The 19,561-nt window shown below is 36.3% G+C and overlaps 1 protein-coding gene across 1 annotated transcript; it reads left to right on the forward strand.

The window, feature by feature from the left end:
- The first annotated feature begins 354 nt into the window (after positions 1-354).
- Positions 355-8,043, forward strand: LOC102604001 (neutral alpha-glucosidase AB-like). The gene is given in 6 exon segments (NM_001288476.2): positions 355-1,985; positions 3,962-4,235; positions 4,328-4,463; positions 6,283-6,493; positions 6,846-7,052; positions 7,456-8,043. Coding segments are annotated over 6 exon segments (2,775 nt in total). The 5' UTR covers positions 355-404; the 3' UTR covers positions 7,822-8,043.
- The last annotated feature ends 11,518 nt before the right edge of the window (positions 8,044-19,561 follow it).

The raw sequence follows: 19,561 nt of genomic DNA on the forward strand, positions 1-19,561 counted from the left end.
TCATTGTTATTTCTAAGGGTTACATATACCACACTTGTAACATCACATTTTTTGCAAGTTAACATCTTAATTCAAGCCTACTAAAGAAAATCTCAAAACTAACACTGTCACTATCAGTCTATCACTATCATAATGCCATCTTTTTTATGGCAATGCTGATCTAAAAGTAAAATTTAAAATTCAAATTGCATATTCAAACAAAACTTAATTAGGTGTAATTTCGATTATAATTTCTAATTACATGGTCTAAAAAGGCATTGACTTTCCAATTAAGTGTTTGTATAGAAAGAGTGCAAAATAGACGAGAGCAAAGCAGCATTCATCTCTTGGTTGCAGTCTTGCAGAGTTCCCTCCGAATTCCGATCTTCTATGATATCTTTCCACATTGATCTCCGATTATAACCATGAGAGCTCCACTACTCCTATATCCACTCCTTCTCCTCCTTCTATTTGTTACCTCTGCCTACTCCTGGAAGAAGGAGGAGTTTCGAAACTGCGACCAAACCCCATTTTGCAAAAGAGCCCGTTCCCGAAAACCTGGATCGTGCAATCTGCGGGTTGCCGATGTGTCCATCTCCGATGGGGATCTTATAGCCAAACTTGTTCCCAAAGAAGAAAACCCAGAAAGTGAACAACCCAATAAGCCTTTGGTTCTCACTCTTTCTGTGTACCAAGATGGTGTGATGAGGGTGAAAATTGATGAAGATCAAAATCTGAATCCACCCAAGAAAAGATTTGAAGTTCCTGAGGTGATTGAGGAAGATTTCCTCAACACCAAGCTGTGGTTAACCAGAGTAAAAGAGGAGCAAATCGACGGAGTTTCGAGTTTTTCCTCTGTTTTTTACTTGTCTGATGGGTATGAAGGGGTGTTGAGACATGACCCATTTGAGGTTTTTGCCAGAGAGAGTGGAAGTGGGAAGAGAGTGTTGTCCATAAACTCAAATGGGTTGTTTGATTTTGAACAGCTGAGGGAGAAGAAAGAAGGGGATGATTGGGAGGAGAAGTTTAGGAGTCATACTGATACAAGGCCTTATGGTCCACAATCAATTAGTTTTGATGTATCTTTTTATGGTGCAGATTTTGTTTATGGCATTCCTGAACATGCTACTAGTTTTGCTTTGAAACCAACTAAGGGGCCTAATGTAGAGGAATATTCTGAGCCTTATAGGTTATTTAATCTTGATGTGTTTGAGTATCTTCATGAGTCGCCTTTTGGGCTTTATGGTTCAATTCCTTTCATGATTTCACATGGGAAAGCCAGGGGTAGTTCGGGTTTTTTCTGGTTGAATGCTGCGGAAATGCAGATTGATGTATTGGGATCTGGTTGGAATTCAAATGAGTCTTCAAAGATAATGTTGCCCTCGGACAAGCACAGGATTGATACTTTATGGATGAGTGAGTCTGGTGTAGTGGATACGTTCTTTTTCATTGGTCCTGGGCCAAAAGATGTGGTTAGGCAGTATACTAGTGTAACGGGAAGGCCATCTATGCCACAGTTATTCGCAACTGCATACCATCAATGTAGATGGAATTATAGAGACGAGGAAGATGTTTATAATGTTGATTCAAAATTTGATGAGCATGATATCCCTTATGATGTTTTGTGGCTTGATATTGAGCACACAGATGGGAAGAAGTACTTTACTTGGGACAGGGTGTTATTTCCTAACCCGGAAGAAATGCAGAAGAAGTTAGCTGCAAAGGGTAGACACATGGTTACCATTGTGGATCCTCATATCAAGAGGGATGAGTCTTACCATATACACAAGGAGGCCTCAGAAAAGGGATACTATGTTAAGGATGCTACTGGTAAGGATTATGATGGATGGTGCTGGCCTGGTTCCTCATCATATACAGACTTGCTGAATCCCGAGATTAGGTCATGGTGGAGTGACAAATTTTCACTTGATAGCTATGTTGGCTCAACAAAGTATTTATACATCTGGAATGACATGAATGAACCTTCCGTCTTCAATGGACCAGAGGTACACTATTTACCTGTGATTATTTTGTTTCGCTGTTTTGATACTTTTCCAGTTATGCTGGACCAACATTCCGATTATTATTCTGTCCCTTGCATATCTTTTTGAGAATAGTAACTGTGTATTATATCCAAAATAGTACTGAAACCATATATACAATTGGAACTCTAGGGTGCTCCTATTTCTATGTATAATGAATCAAGATTTCTATCCATAATGAATCAAGGACATTAATGATAGAAATAGTGTCATTAGAGTATAAAAGATTACACCAAAAACAAAGCAGTAAGATAAAATTTAGCTGAATCTTCTGCACATAATTCTCTATTCACTCAAGCACCTGGAATTTCTCTCCTTCCACACTGTCCACCAGATACACATAGGGATAAGTCTTCATCTATTTCTGTCCTTTGCTACTGAGCCTGCTTCTTCCCAACTTCTTAGAGCTTGAGCAACCTTTCATGACATGGTCCATGCTATGCTTTTAAGGTTCAAAATGACACTCCAAATCATGCCTGTGAGCTTGCAGTGTAAGAATAGGTGGTTTACTGGCGTTGCATTCTCCTTGCACATGAAGCATCTTGAGCACAAGGGCATTCCCCTCTTCATCAAATTGTCCAGTGTGAGGACAACTTCTCTAGCTAGTAACCACCCAAAACAAGAAACTTTATATGGATTTTTGCTTTCCAATTTAGCTTTCATGGCCAATTATGAATCTGGAGGTTGGGCTGGTTCATTAGATGATATGCTGCATTGACCCTGTAGGAGCCCTTACTGTTCCCTTGTCACCACAGAGTATCTTCACCAGCTTGTAGTCCTGTGAACTGATTGAGAGCACTAAAAAAATTAGCTATTCTGTCCCTTGCATAATATCCTTATACTTTTTTTGTCCATAGAAAATAGATTCCTTGTACTCGTCTTTCAAATTTTACTAGGTAGAATTTCTTGCAGTTCTTCAAGAATGCAGTCAATTTGTCAGTTTTCACTTGCTAATGTCCACATCTCTTTCCTTTGATAATAGTCGAATAGTGGAGTACTACTGTGATGATAAGTATTGTCATTTGAAGCACCCATTTACAGTATACTATTTGCTGAATCTTCAAGAATTTCCAATATATTTAATGCGGTTTCCATTTGCAAGAATGTTAAGTAAGTGTATCTACACAAGACTTGTCTGCATAATGATTGCATATGTTATCTAGGAGTCAATTAGGAGAGACACGGCCACGGCTAGACAATTTCTATTGGAGTTGATGCCAACATATGTTGCAGTGGTTGAGAGTACAAAAGTGGAAATGATAATCAACTCCTGCATGCTCTAATGTATACCAAAACTAACTAGGCAGAAATTTATTTAATGAAAGAACACGCTTCCTGAAGCAAGATGTTTCATGTTTGATCCTGAGTACTATGCTTATAATTGTTGGGCAACATTGTTTCCTCATATCTCAAATTTAACACTAGACAGTCAATGAACATTTTGTTTTGACAAAGCGAATCAACCCGTTCCCTACCAAATCATCAGCTATGTATTTCTTCTTCTGTTTGGCAAAGCCAATCAAAATAATTTTGAACTCATAGGGTACTCCATGGTTTCTTAGTCCGGTGCGTAGATGGCTCAGATGAGTCACTTGAATTGCTGGTCCAAATCTTAATTTGAAATTATTCCTGCTACATTGGTTTTTAATATTTCTGCTGTTGCAAAAGTTGTGCGACACCATTTGCATCTTCATTATTTAAATATCTTGAGCCCTCAAGGCCCCCATTGTTTTATTTAATTATTTCCCTACAGTTGTCCTGTTTCCAGACTAATTTGAAGCAGGTTTAGCAAGAGAAATAAAGAAATATCTTAATTTCTCTGAGGATAGCCTGTGGAAAGCATCAGATAATAAGATTCCATGACAAAAATGGAACAAGAAAAGAAAACTGGAGGTAGATTTACTGATGTTATTGAAATTTTCACTCTTTCTCAATGCTAGGTAACAATGCCAAGAGATGCTTTACATCATGGAGGAGTAGAGCACAGGGAGTTGCACAATTCATATGGTTACTATTTCCATATGGCAACATCCGACGGGCTTCTAAAGCGTGGAGATGGAAAAGATAGGCCTTTTGTTTTGGCAAGGGCCTTCTTTGCCGGAAGTCAAAGATATGGAGCAATTTGGACTGGAGATAATACAGCAGAATGGGAGCACTTGAGGGTTTCAGTCCCCATGGTGTTAACTCTTAGCATCTCTGGAATAGTATTTTCTGGTTAGTTAATATGATTCTCTTTTCTCGGTCAATGAGTAGGCAGCCATATCTTTCTGATTTCATGACTGTTGTGCACCATCTTTCTTTAACAGGTGCAGATGTTGGTGGATTTTTTGGTAATCCTGACATTGAGTTGTTGGTTCGCTGGTATCAAGTAGGTGCATATTATCCCTTTTTCCGGGGGCATGCACATCATGACACTAAAAGACGGGAACCTTGGTTATTTGGGTATGATTCTTCAATTTAATGTTAAAAGCTTATAATATAAGAGTACAAGACAACACCATAGGGTGTGACCTAGTGATCAATTTAATGGGTTGAGAACCATGTGGTTTCCGAATCAAATCCCAATGGAGGTAAAAATACTAGGTGATTTCTTTCCTCTGCCCAAGCCCCGGTGGACAGGGTTCTCCGATACCTGTGTTGGCGGGAGGTAGCAGGTATCCCGTGGAATTAGTCGAGGTGCGCGCAACTTGACTAGGATGCCGTGGTTATGAAAAAAGTTTATAATACAATACATATATGTTTTTTTGTCAATTTTCTCCAAATTCTTATATTTGTCTTTTAATTCTCCAATGCTTCTGTGATCGTTATACACCACAAGTCAGCATTACATTTCTCATTTGGTTTTGATACATAAAATGCCCTCCTACTTGTCCCATTTTTCAACTGCACACTTCAACCCCCCCTAGACTTGTTCTAAATGGAATTTATACTACCCAAAGAGACCAAAGAACGAGATTTAAGGGAGGCAGTATAACTCATGTGAAGCTCTTTTAGAAATTTGCAAAAGTTGGCTTCCTAAGTAGAAATGGGTTTCTTTCTTGTGAAAATACTGTGTGCTTGCTTCTGGTTTAATTCTGGTTCCATGTAGCACTATATGGATGAAATTCCTACCAATGGCTCTTATATGTAGCTACCAAATAAAAATATGGTCACGTGGCACTTCTCACCGCATAAGTTTTCTGTTAAGAAACCTATTTATTAAAAAAACAGGAATTGCTTGTAAGAACGGTAAGGAGACGGCTGAGTGATTGAGATATAGAAGTAAGAATTTGGAGATTCTAGGTTCGACTCTGAGCTATATAACACTCATGTAAACACATCTATCTAGCCTTGGTGGCAGGTTTACCTGGCACTTGTATTTGTGGGTTGTAGCCGTTGTGGAAAGTTTACCCCCAAGGGGATGACTGAGTCAACCAGATCATTACTGTAGTTAAAAAAAAAAAAACTTTCTGCATCATCAGCCTGTAGCTCATTCAGTGCTGAACCACAAACTTAGAGGTCACCTAGCACCGAAGGGTGTGGCCTAGTGGTCAATGAAGTGAGTTGAGAACCATGAGGTCTTAGGTTCAGATTCCAACAGAGATAAAAACACTGTGATTTCTTCCCATTTGTCCTAGCCTAGGTGGATAGAGTTACCTTATACCTGTTGCTGGTAGGAGGTGGCGAGTATCCCGTGAAATTAGTTGAGATGCGCACAAGTTGGCCCGAACACCACAGTGATTAAGAAAAACCCGTAGAGGTCACCTATCATGCATGATTGTTGTCAGTTCTTTACTATTTACCCATTTGATATGAGATCAGCGTGTAAATATTTATTAAATTTATCATATAATATTTCTGTGCATCTTTTCAACTTGAAAATGTAATCTTTTTATGTTTGATATTTAATACTTTGACAGATTTATTACTATTGATCCAAATGTTACTGCTAAACCAACTAAAGCAATATCTTTATGTCCCAAAGCTTTTTGTTTATTTTTGTCATGTCAGCTGATATTAAGTGTTATTTTAGATGATTGCAAATGATATAGTAGTAGTGCTTGAATTGTTAACCTGTAACATCTGGTGGTTGTTCAACAATTCGTGATGTGTACTAATAATTGCAAGGAAATATATCATCTCATATGGATTCGTGCAATACAATGTCTGCATTAGAATGTTTATATAGTAGTGTTATTTAATGCTGATACAATCTTTTTGGGCTTTAGGACCTACATGTGATTTAAGATATTATTTATCAAGGTTGTTATGTCCATTACAGAGAAAGAAATACACAATTGATGAGGGAAGCGATACATGTTCGTTACATGTATCTTCCTTATTTCTACACTCTATTTAGAGAAGCAAATTCAAGTGGTACTCCAGTTGCTCGCCCACTTTGGATGGAGTTCCCTGGAGACGAAAAATCTTTTAGCAATGATGAGGCTTTCATGGTTGGGAATGGTCTTCTAGTGCAAGGAGTTTATACAGAGGTTCTGTTCTAACTAAACAACTATTCCTTCCGTTCGAATTGATGTCACTCTTTCTATTATGGGACATCCCAAAATGTTTGATAGAACTTTCAAGAATTTAAATTACTGAAACTGGTCACTCTTTAACTTTGATGTGATGTTTGCTCTCTTTTCAACCACAGCTTTAATACTCTTTCATTATCACTAATATATTATTAAAATCAAATCAACATCTTAAATTCTTATGTTCCAGTGGAACAGTCACATAAAATAAATGCTGGGAGCAACTCGTTTTCATTCTCAGCAGTGTTCTTTCTTGAATCAACCTCTTTTCTTTTCTTTATTACCTGAAAGTTCATATCTTTCCATACAGAAAGCAAAACATGTTTCTGTCTATCTACCAGGGGAGGAATCCTGGTATGATTTAAGAAGTGCATCTGCATACAACGGAGGTCATACACACAAGTATGAGGTTTCAGAAGATAGTATTCCTTCTTTTCAAAGGGCCGGAACTATCATACCAAGGAAAGATCGTTTACGTCGGAGCTCGACACAGATGGAAAATGATCCTTATACTCTGGTAACATCTATATCTTGAATCTTTTGGGAATATCTGTTCTTTAACTGATATGTTTTCCTTTGTGCTGGCATTAGGGCACGTAACTAATTTCACTAATATCTTTCTTTGTGAATCCGAAGTTCTGACATTTAAGTTCGTAACTAATATTTTTAGACAGAATAAAGAAAAACTCACCAATTACTTCTCTTCCTTCATATCCAATTCAATGCATTTTCCCTCTCAATCCGTAATTCTTCCTTCAATGCCAATCTTGTTTTCTCGACTAGGGACAAGGAATGACCTGCCAATAACATTTTTTTATGGTCATGCCACATCATCAATTAATGGTCCCATCTTACTCTTTGCTACTTTTTGGTGATAGTGTTTGGAGCATCTTTAACAACCAGCTTGTTTTATACTGCAGGTTATAGCTCTTAATAGTTCCAAGGCAGCTGAAGGTGAGCTTTATATCGATGATGGGAAGAGCTATGAGTTCAAACAAGGTGCCTTCATTCATCGGCGTTTCACATTCTCAAATGGGAGGCTTATATCTTCAAATGCAGCCCCGTCTACAGCTGGCAGTGACACATTTTCTTCCGAGTGCACTGTAGAGAGGATAATCTTGTTAGGATTGTCCCCTGGAGCTAAAACAGCCCTTATTGAACCAGGAAACAAGAAAGTTGAAATTGAGCTTGGGCCACTCTTCATTCAAGGAATTCGAGGATCTGTTCCAACCATCCGCAAGCCTAATGTGCGTATTACAGATGATTGGTCGATTCAAATTTTGTAAGAAGTTGGTAGTTATGATGAAGTCTTACATTTTCCTCTTCCGCGTTCATCATGTATTGGGTTAGACCAGCTAATAGGTAAATCTTTACTAGAAGAATTAAACATTGATGAAGATTGTTATACAGGGATAGTTTGAAGCTCATCCCTTGTTGAAGTCTTCAGACTTGAAAGTTTTCTGATCCTAGTTTTGGTAATTTTAAGTACTCCACTTGACACTCTTTTAGTTAAGTCTAAAAAAGAATGATACTTTTCTATATTTTAGAAATAATTTTATTGAAAACTTTCCGATTACTCTAAATGAGATAAGTAATAGTCATATAAATATTTATGATTTGTTTTAAATTATAAGTTTTAAAAGTCTTCTATTCTTATTTTTTTGAACACTATGCCCAATCAATCACAAATTCATATTTTGGTGTTTTAAAATATAAGTTTCAAGAAGCCTTTTATTCTTAATTTATTGAACACTATGCCCAGTCAATCACAATTTCATCTTTTGAAACGGACGGAGTAATTATTATTTTGAAAAAGAAATGGGAGATATCTGTATTGCAATCACTAATAGGTTAAAAATCGTTCAAACTAAAAAATAAAAGAATCTTGAAGACTCTTGACTGTGAATTATGATCTACAAAAGTTGGATCCTTAGAACCAATAATGGTCAATCTGTGCATAAGAAACGAAAAAGAACATGCAAATGAGCTAAGCTCCCCATTCTCTCTACTTTTCTACATCGGCTACGACATTAGCTTTTTTCGGGTGATAAAAAATAGTAACATGTCTTTCAGCAACTCCATTCACATCCTCTGACTCAAATTCAAGTCTTTCTGAGTAAACACATATTGTAAACTATGATGATCTGTATACACTTCACACTTAACCCCATATAGATATTGCCTCCGCGACTTCAATGCAAATACAATCGCAGCCATCTCCAAATCATGATTGGGGTAATTGCGTTCATGCTCTTCCAATTGCCTTGAAGCATAGGCAATTACATTCCTCTCCAACACTAACACTGCACCTAAACCAAAATAAGATGCATCACAATAAATAATGAAATTCTTACCTTCCACACGCAAGGCAAGAATCAGTGCAGTAGTCAACAAGGTCTTGAGTTTCATTAAACTCTTTCCACACTCATCCGACCATATAAATGAAATATTTTGTTTGGTAAAATTCGTCAGCTAATCCCTTGACGAACCAATGGTAATAACAAGCTAAACTAACAAAACTCCTCCTTACCTCTAAAACATTAGTAGGCCTTGCCTAACTCTTGACTGCTTCAATCTTCTGGGGATCCGCCATCATTCCATCCTTAGAAACTACGTGCCCCGAGAAGGACACTGAATCGAGCCAGAACTCACACTTGGAAAATTTGGCATAAAGCCTTTTCTCCCTTAATAATCCCAATACAATTCTTAGATACTCTTCATGTTCTTTCCCGCTCTTTGATTAGATCAGTATATCGCTAATAAATACAGTAACAAAGAGATCCAAGCTTAAAAATTCCATTCATCAGGCTCATGAAAGCAGCAGGGGAATTCATAAGCCCAAAAGACATTACTAAGAACTCATAATGCCTATACCTTGTTTGAAAAGCAGTCTTTGGCACATCCGTTGCCTGCATTTTCAGTTGATGATAACCGGACCTCAAATCAATTGTAGAGAAGACACAAGCACCCTGTAAATGATCGAACAAGTCATCAATGCGAGAAATGGGGTAATTGTTCTTAATAGTCACCCTATTCAGCTGCTTGTAGTCTATGCACATCTGAAAACTACCATCCTTCTTCACAAATAAAACTGAAGCACCCAAAAGAGAGACACTCGATCTAATAAAACCTTGACCTAAAAACTCCCGAAGTTGGACCTTCAACTCTCTCAACTTAGTGGGGGCCATTCTATTAGGTGAAATTGAAATGATGTGAGTCCATGACTCCAAGTCAATACAAAAATCAATATCCCTGGTGGCATACCAGGGAGGTCTGTAGGGAAAAAATCCATAAATTTATGCTAAATTACAATCTTAGCATTGCAATCTAAGATAGCAAAATTTGGAGAAAGCCAAGTCATACCCAGAATTACATCAAAATCAACCATCCCTAGAATAATCAAATTTACATAATAACATAGATTCACCCACAAGAGTAGAAACATGAATAGGCATGTCAAGTAAGTGACAATCTAAATCAATTCCATTAGCTAATGAGGAAGATACATAAGAAAAAGTGGATCTAGAATCAAAAAATACGAAAGCCATACGATCGCAGACCAGAAGAGTACTTGTAGTAACAACATCAGATGCCTTTGCATCTGGCCTCCCAGGGAAAGCATAACAATGAGCACTATTGCCTGTCTGACCATTCTCCTTACCGGGCTGAACTCCAGTAGATCCAACTTGCTCTCCATCCCAGTCGGACTGGTGACTACCACGACTTTGGCCACCACGTCCTCTAGAATGATGGCCTCTGCCATAACCATCCCTACCTCTAACTGTTGGGGATTTGTAACCCTGATCATACTGAGCTGGAATCTTCCTTGAACAATATTTCCTGGTATGCCTAGTCTTACCATATCCAGAACAAGTCTTGGAGTAGAGAGTAGGTCTCTGTGAAGATGAAGAAGACTGAAGATAACCCCAAAACTCAGAAAAGGGTTGACTGACTTGAACCACTAAACTTACCTCTCTTACCGAACTTATTGAATGTTGTCACCTTGGCGAAGTCATCTGGATTCACCCCCTCTACCTCTATCACAAAATCAACCACTTCTTGAAAAGATTTTGTAGAAGCATCCATATGCAAAGCTGGAATCTGCAAATCTGAGTTCAATCCATTCACAAAATGGCGAATCCGTTCTTGCAAACTGAAGCAAATCTAAGTATCATACCTGGATAAAGCACAAAATTTGGCTTCATAGGCTGCTACATACATCTTCGCTTGCACTATATTTAGGAACTCATCTCTCCACCTGTCCCTCAAATTTCAGGGCATATACTTCTCCATTAAAAAGCTAGAAAATGCTGCCCAAGTAATGGGTAGTGCCTTTGCTGGTCGACACTCAATATGAAACCACCACCACATTTTGGTGTCTCCCTGAACCTGGTATGTCACAAACTCAACACCAAATCAATCCACTATATCCATCTTATGAAGTAGTTCATGACAATCAACAAGAAAATCATAAGCATCTTCAGATTTGGTATCCCTGAAGACCGAATGTTTCAACTTTAAGAACTTAAGATCATGTTGGTCACTAGTCCTTGTAGGCCCTGTAGCCAATCAGGGAAACATGTCTATTTTCAAGGACACATCCATGCGGGGAGCCACAACGGCTGCATGTTGTACTCCTTGAACCAGAGGTACGAGTGCAGAAGACGTTGGGGGTGCCCCACACTGATTGGATAATCCGCTGAGATAGGTGAGAACCTGGTTGATAATCTCTGGAGTAGGCTGGAGTGGTGCTTCCTTCTCATGAATCTGCTCATTCTCCGCCTCATCACCCTCTCTTGCTATCTCATCGGCCGATTAAGGGGTCACTACTATATCCCTGGCTGTCCAGCTACCTAATCTCTTCTCCTGGTGAGACTTCTCACGTGACCTGTACCACAAACTCTCATTTCTACTCCCCTTCGGGCTACAACCCCAATGGTTGGCTCAGATGCATACTCTCTTGTTGGTGTTTGTGTTGCCACTATTGTTGCTCTAGTTCTGACCGTTTGTGAAATAGAGTGACGAAGATAATATACCAATTTGTATCACCTAGATACCAATTGGATTTAAGTAATAGCACGAAAGAAAGAAGGAAAAGAGTTTTCCTAAAGTCCTATAGCCTCTAAAAGAAAAGTAAAGTGTCCATGTACTATTTCACAAGACTCTACTAGACCTGTCCTTGTGTGATGAGATTATCGAACCTAAAGCTCTGATACCAAGTTTTTCACGACCCACAATTAGTCAGGAGTGACACCCACATTTAACCTTCTAGGTGGGCGAACCAAAGAATTCAAGCCCCAACTTATATTAGTTATTCAACTTATGAAATATGACAATAATGCGGAAACTCAAATCTTATTAAAGTGAGAAATAAGAATCTACTAGAGTCTATTAGATATCCTTTCCAAAACCTGAAAGCCATCACATCAAGGACATCTAATCCCCAAATACTAAATCTGAGAGTACCAAAGAAACCATAATAAATGAATAAAATAGTTTGTGTCAGAAAACTAATGACATCACTCCATGACTGAGATAATCCAACACGAGCTAGAAGGAATAGCTCACCCTGGAATATGATGTGCTGGAGTTTGGCTAGAGCTGAGGGCGAGCTAAATTTGTTGGTACACTCGCTACACTCCACCAAAGGAAAGCGAAGGAAAAACATAAGTAGGGGTCAGTATAGGGTAACATGTATTGAGTAGATATCATCGGTCGACTCATAATAGAAACCAATATGCATAAAGTAATAATATGAAATCAACTATAGTACTTAGCTGGTGGCAAACAACAAACAACATGAACAAATGACAAAAATAATAAAGCAAGTACGTAAGTAGTCATAATATCAAGAACTCACACGAGGACTCATGCCTCCACGTCACACTCTTTTGAGAAATGAGTTATTTGATATTGAGTTTATTAAGTCATTTTAATATATTTTCCTTTAATATTATTGTGCCAAAATATGACACTCGATCCAATAATATTGTACCAGCTCGTGGCATCCGATCTAAGTATGTTGTGTTGACTCGTGGCACCCGATCTAACAATATAGTTGATTTATCATTCTTTATCATCTTTTCCCACTTTCTTAATAATATTTCATTAAGCCTTCTTTATTCAAGACATCACTTTAATAGAACAAGTTCAAGATTATGGATTTCACAATATTGGAATTATAGACCAATCACAATAATACATGAATCATTCAAACCACAACAATTAAGTACATGACAAATTTCATAGCATTACTCAATGACTATCAATCTCTTAAGAGTCTTTCTATCACATAGAATAAACCATAACCTATCTCCACTGAAGAGCTGAAGTCAAGCAAGCTAATTCCCTAATATTTTTCCTTTCTTCAATGTCTTAGAACGTTTTCAATCTATCAAGTGTACAATATTCGTAAGTAACCGAGTTTGTAGACATCCATATTACTATATGTTTAGCACATTTACTTAAAAATCATAGAGCACAAATATATAATCCACTTCCTAATCTTGATGCCAATTAATATATCATGTCTCATATTTCTTAAATTTCAAGCCAACAATTTCGTCTCAATTTCTCCAAATAATATATATCTAAATATCTTCATATAATACTATACCCACTATTAAATTACATATCTCAATATATTAAAACTTGAATCATAATGTGATAATTAAAAGTCAAAATTCACTGTTGGTGAAACCAATTGCTCGCTACGGAACAAATTGCAGCACTTGTCCATTCAATCTACTACCAATTAATTGACAAATCAATTATGAAGCAATCATTGCTTCATTATTGACTACCAAAACTTGTTCCAATTTTCAGCCTTAAAAATCAAAAGCAGTAACTTGATCTTCCTACAATAAACTATAATAACTTTCTGCATTACCCAATATATATATGATCCTATAAAATTTCATCCAACATTTAAGAATGTAATTTATGTAAACAAGAACTAGAGAAATTGCATCTAATATGTACCTGCCGTGTTTATCTTCGTGATGCGGCACAACTATCCTTCTCATTTCCCTCTTTTATTTTCTAAATAAATTAATTATGTACTAAAAAGTGACAAACTCCACTAACATATTTTAATACCTTATAGACCAAGTGATATAAGGTATTAAATAAACTTCATACTTGGCCCATTAACTATCAACTAAAAATTATTATTTGATACATACCCGTCAACTAAATAATCGTACTCATACGAATAGTACAATATTCTTGTTTAAAATTTATGAGAAGATTCTTTTATGATAGAAATAGGTCTAGTGTTCGAAACGATCTAATAGATTGTTACACAGTTTCTTGCGGTGTATTGTTTGTCATTGGCTCACATTGTCTGTATGTTATGCTTCAACACTGTTTTGAATAGAATTTGATACATAGTTAGTAGGACTTTGATTGTTGGCTACCGACATGGGACTAAAAAACGCGCATTATATACAAAGCTATATAACATGCGTCTCTATGTAAAAAGGCCTCTATATATGCAGGACGTAGACAAAAATATTGCCTATGATATGATAGTACATGACTCAGCCAATAGTGAGGTACAAAAAGAAACCACACTAATTAATTTGTGCTACAAGTAGTAATAGTAAGTTGAACATTTTATACCATTATTTATTAGCTCGAATTAGTGGAAGGCATCAAGCTCCTCTATCATAGATGGCCTCAACAAGACTGTAATATGTACTACCAAATACAATATAAAGTTAATCTTCTATTGGTTAGCCCTGCACACAAGTGTTGGATATGTACTAGCACCTCCAAGGTAGAATTCCCCCCAAACCTATACCCCGAAAGAGCAATCTGGCAGGAACCATCAAAGTGTCCTTAGCTAACCTCCGATTTATGTTCATGTGTGTTGCATACCATCCTCATTTATTTTCCTATGACCATTCATTAATGTTAGTGGTTAGTATTTGTTATATAGATATAAATTGCTTAAGCTACTGACCTACAAAGTTTATATTTGAAACTGATTCTGCATTTGTTGGATTAGCTATGCCGTATAGAGTCTGACATGTGGTTATATGCTGAGGCATTATCATTCCATCTCCATTACGAATCCTCATTTGTATGACTAGTTATCTTGACATCCATTAACAAAAGTTAGTTATGTCATTTTTAATCGTAAGAGTATTTTTATAATCGCCATACTGAATGGTTAATTGTTAAGAAATACCTCGTCTTTTTTCATAATTCTTGGGAATACATTATGGAAGATTTCTTTATAAATAATATTTTTTATGAATCTATGGTCTTCTATGTCCTCGTCTGCATTGAGGATTGTCAATCCTTCTCTTGTTGTTACACATGATACTGCAACATGTAATTGTCCATGTGTGAATACTTATTTCAGAAGATACAATCCAACTTTTTGAAGAGTTTGTCTTTGGCTCTTATTGATTGTCGTAGCATAATAGGGTGCTAAAGTAAGTTGATGCCTGTTAAGCTTGAATGAACAATTTGAATCATTTGGAGACATGATAATCCTTGGTATTGTGACTCTTTATCTGAGGTTCTTACCAGAAATGATGTTACCAAATATCAAGATGCGTTATAATTAATCTTTTACTATTGTAGAGACCTTCAGCTTGATTTAGATTTCTAAAAAGCATAATCAGAATTCCTTCTTTCAAGTGCATTTCATGGTTTGGGGGGCCTAAGAATCGTAAGTTATTTAGGAATTTCGTCATATACAATATATCCTCCTCATTAGTATTAACGCTTGCTTTGCACACATTGTCCAAGCTATAATAAGTTCTTCTTTCCTCTAGTATCATTTTCATAATTTTGTCATTCAACTCATGCACATTTCATTTTTTTGTGTGAGTATGACTCTTTCTTTGAAGTATGCTGGGTCTTTATACTTTTGTAATAGGGACAGATATAGTGCATCTACAATTGATTCTATCTGATTGTACAAGGGTGTAATGTATACATCAGGCAACAAATTAATGAGGTTATTCTTATTATCTACATAAACATATCCATCTCCAATCTCCAAAAGTCATTTATCAAAAGATGCTATTTTGTGGGCTTCAGAACCCATTACTTTTCCATAGCTAAGTCACATATTTTCTTTCAATTTATAAATAGAGAAGTAAGGCCACAAGTGTGAGGATTTTAGCGATGCATCAACAATTTCAGCTCTTCTTCTCTTGGGGATATTGGCAGTATTTGGCTGAAATCACCACCACATATGACTGTTACGCTCCCAAAAGTTTTGTCGGTGTTATTTTTATACCTATCTCAAAAAATATCCCTCAAAGTTTTGTCTAAGGCTTCAAAACCAATTTGTTTGTCGTTGGTGCTTCATCCCAGATAATCAAAGCAGTCTTTTTAAAAAGTTTTACTAATTGGCTGCCTTATTTTATTTCACAAATTGAGTATGGAGTGACTTCTATAGGAATATGAAAGTGTGAATGAGCAGTCCTACCATTTGATAGTAATAAAGCTGCTATACTTGAAGTAGCGATGGGAAGAACTATTTTTGATTGTGATATGATCTTGGAAATAATTGTATTCCATATAAATGACTTACATGTACCACCATGGTCGTGTATAAAAAATAATCTACCTTTTTCATTATAACCTGATGCTATTATTTCTTCATATGCCGGTAGTTGGAAACTATTTAACAAAGCGAATGATTTGTAGTGAATTATTTTGAGCTCGTCTTTGTCATAGTCTAGTTCTTCATTGATTATGTGATTCCCTACATTCTGCATTAAGGTAGAATCTGGAAGTGGCATCCCATCTATATCGTTCAAACTTTTACCCATCTTTAGAATAATGATTTCAATCTCAAATAGTGTGTACACTTTAGTTTGCTTTTCGTTTAGTTGTAAATATTTCAATCGTAATCTCTTTCTATAAATCGATGTGATATCTTCAGCTAATATTCCATAGTTATTCTTTCATACCTTGCGTGAATTAGAGACCTGACAATGCATAAGTATAATTACAAAGAGATGTCTCAACTCCTTTCTAGTAGCCCATTAGGCCTTCTGACAACCGGTCATTCCACTTATTGTCATCATCTAATAAACCTAATGGATAGCAGGACTCTATATAAGTTGAATGATCTACTTCATTGATTCTTTTGATGTTGTCGAAGGAAGTGCACCCTTTGATAATTTTGAGCAGCATACGCATATAAAAACATTCTCCACTTGTCGGGTGTGCAAAGTAGATACTGCCAATCGCGTGTCCCTTCTGCCTCTTGGTCCATTTTTTGTCTCTTCCATTCCAGACTAGCATGTAGGAAAATCTGAATATGTCAGCTCTCTCGCATCCATATTCTTTGTTTATCTTAAACCATTTCGTAAATTCTATTATTTTCTATATCATGTCTGCTCAGTATGCTTTCAACTATCCTCGATTCTTCAAATATTATGGTGTTTTGTTTCTCTAAAAAGAAAGGTAAGCGCTCAACTGCCGATTGTCTGTGGTGTATATCCTCCAGTAAGCTTCTGTAGACGATATATATATATATATCTGCAATCTAGAATTTTTTTGATTTCACCGTTGTCTGTTGTTGTCCCAGTCGATTCTATTAATGTTTTTACTCTATCAGACCCTTTATGAACATACTTGAATAAGTAATTCATCGACCTTGAATAATTGCAAACTTCAACATTTATATGTGCATCCAACTAGACAAGCAAGTCTCTGTTGTATGGAACAACATATCTGTTATCTAATCTGACACCATGTTTCCTGACTTCAATACATGTGTTCTGTCTCATATAAATAGAGAATCCATATGAATAAAAATTTGTTTGGTGATTTTATTTCTTTGGGAAATGCTTGTGCACTTCCCTTGTTTCATACATGGCCAGATGTGATTCAGTTCTCCGCAAGGCCCGTGTATCATAAAGTTCTTGATTGCATTAAACCCATCTGGATCTTCCTGAAGATTAGGTTTTGCAGCTGATATTACTCTGTCAATATGATCTAGTGTGTAGTTTTTTAATGTTTCATGAAGGACGAGTAGTATATGTACATGTGGCAAGCCTCTTTTCTGGAACTCAATTGTACATATACCTGCAAAATGTTTTGTATGTGGACTTGATTAGCATGTAAGTTGCCGTGAATTGGTTGCTTAATCTTGAAATAAGCATGTATTGTAATACCTAACAAGATGTTTGTACTCATTTATAGATACATAACTAAATAGTCTTTCCCTGAATGATCTATTCCCCCAAGCCCTCTAATTATGATATTCTTGTAGGTTATAAATCTAACCAACTCTTCTAGTGTATGCCATTAACATTAATAGTGTTTGGTGTTTACTTGTTTCACATTAATGTTTGACCTTATTTTTATTAAGCTTTATTATAGATTGGAAGTGTGTTATTACCTATTGCATATTGATTGTTTCTTATGAAATTAGTCCGAATAGTATTCTTATTTACCTATATATGAAAAATACATAATACATAAAATCATGATATACATAATACTCATCTTCCAGAAGTTACTAACCCAATGAATTACATGAATCATTGTTTAGTATGTTTGCTAATTAGATTTTAATTTGTTGGGCATGATTATTGTTGGTTTGTAATTTTTGTGCATGTGTTCCTTTTCAACTCTATAACCTTAATTATTTTTTCAAATCACAATAGTAGACTTCTGCTTAGTATCAAAGTCCAATTTTTTCACTAGTTGTTTATTTTAATTTTGGGCCTATTTTGTTGATATGTATCACGTATTCCAAACGTACTGATGCAATTCCTAGTAATAAACCACCCTAGGAGTTCTTGTTAGGTCGGTTAGGCACATAATTATGGTTTTGTGACAATTTCCTTGTCTTTGTTGTCACATATATATGTAGCTATATTGTAATATAAAATCATTGAGATTGCATATGGTGTGATTTAGTAGCGGTATTGAAGAGTATTTGATTGTCAGATCATACATGCAATTATATTCCCGAAAGACTTATCCTTTTTAATATGCCACATTAGTTAGAACAACTTGATCTGGAAAACTCTACATATAATGTCCACGCGGCTACCATCGGTATCTTGGTTTATTAGGTGCAACATTGCATTTATTTCTGGCCTTTTTTGGTTAAAAGTAAAAGTCAGGAACAAATTTGGGTATCCAGCCCACCTGCATATAGCCATTGCATCTTAATAATTTTGTGCCCTGTACGGAGGTCCCCCAATGTGTGAGAATGTAGTATAATAGTTTTCCCCACCATTGAGCAATCTGAATCTCCACATACAATAGCATCCATTAAGTCACCAAAAAGATGAGACCTAAGTTTCTTTATTTCTCCAGATGTATCTAAATCTTTCTTGTTCAATTGCCATGTACCCATCCACAATGTACTGCTGCAACAACCTGTCAACTTGTAGTGGAGTGTGGGCCTCATAAAAGCATTTTTGTATTCGGTAGCGATAAAATTATCTCATTGTCAAGTTTTCTTGCGTGAATATTTTGTGTCTTTCAGAAAACAAAGGTATTCCAAGCCTATATACATCTTACCCATATGGATGTATTAATGGATAGGTCATCGACATGAAACTTGGGTGTAAATTTGTGATCCTTTGCAGCCCATTCTTATGGTGTTCCACAATTACATCTCGCTGGAAGTTAGCATATGTAAGATCACCAATGATTAATCCAGCTACTTCAGAAGTCATTGGTATGTTGTATTGTCAGCCATCTTTGCCCCTTTCATATAAGAGGCACATACATAACACTGCTTGTGGTTGTTCTCTATATCTATCTCTAGCCATATGAAGTGATTTGACCAAAACATTATGCTCGTCTAGATTTTTTGATATTCCCAGTACAATTTATGTTGCAATTTCTTCATGCATCAGACTTTTGATTCTATTCTCTATCTCATTATTCGTATTATATATATATATATATAGATGTGCAAATTGTTGCCTTTTAACAATTTCTGGTAATAGCGAGTCAATGTGATGATAATTTTGACCACTTATTCTGAATACATAAGGACTCTTTGAAAAATTGATTGATATGTCAACT

Source organism: Solanum tuberosum, unplaced genomic scaffold, assembly GCF_000226075.1.
Source record: "Solanum tuberosum cultivar DM 1-3 516 R44 unplaced genomic scaffold, SolTub_3.0 scf00013, whole genome shotgun sequence".
Taxonomy (NCBI): Eukaryota; Viridiplantae; Streptophyta; class Magnoliopsida; order Solanales; family Solanaceae; genus Solanum; species Solanum tuberosum.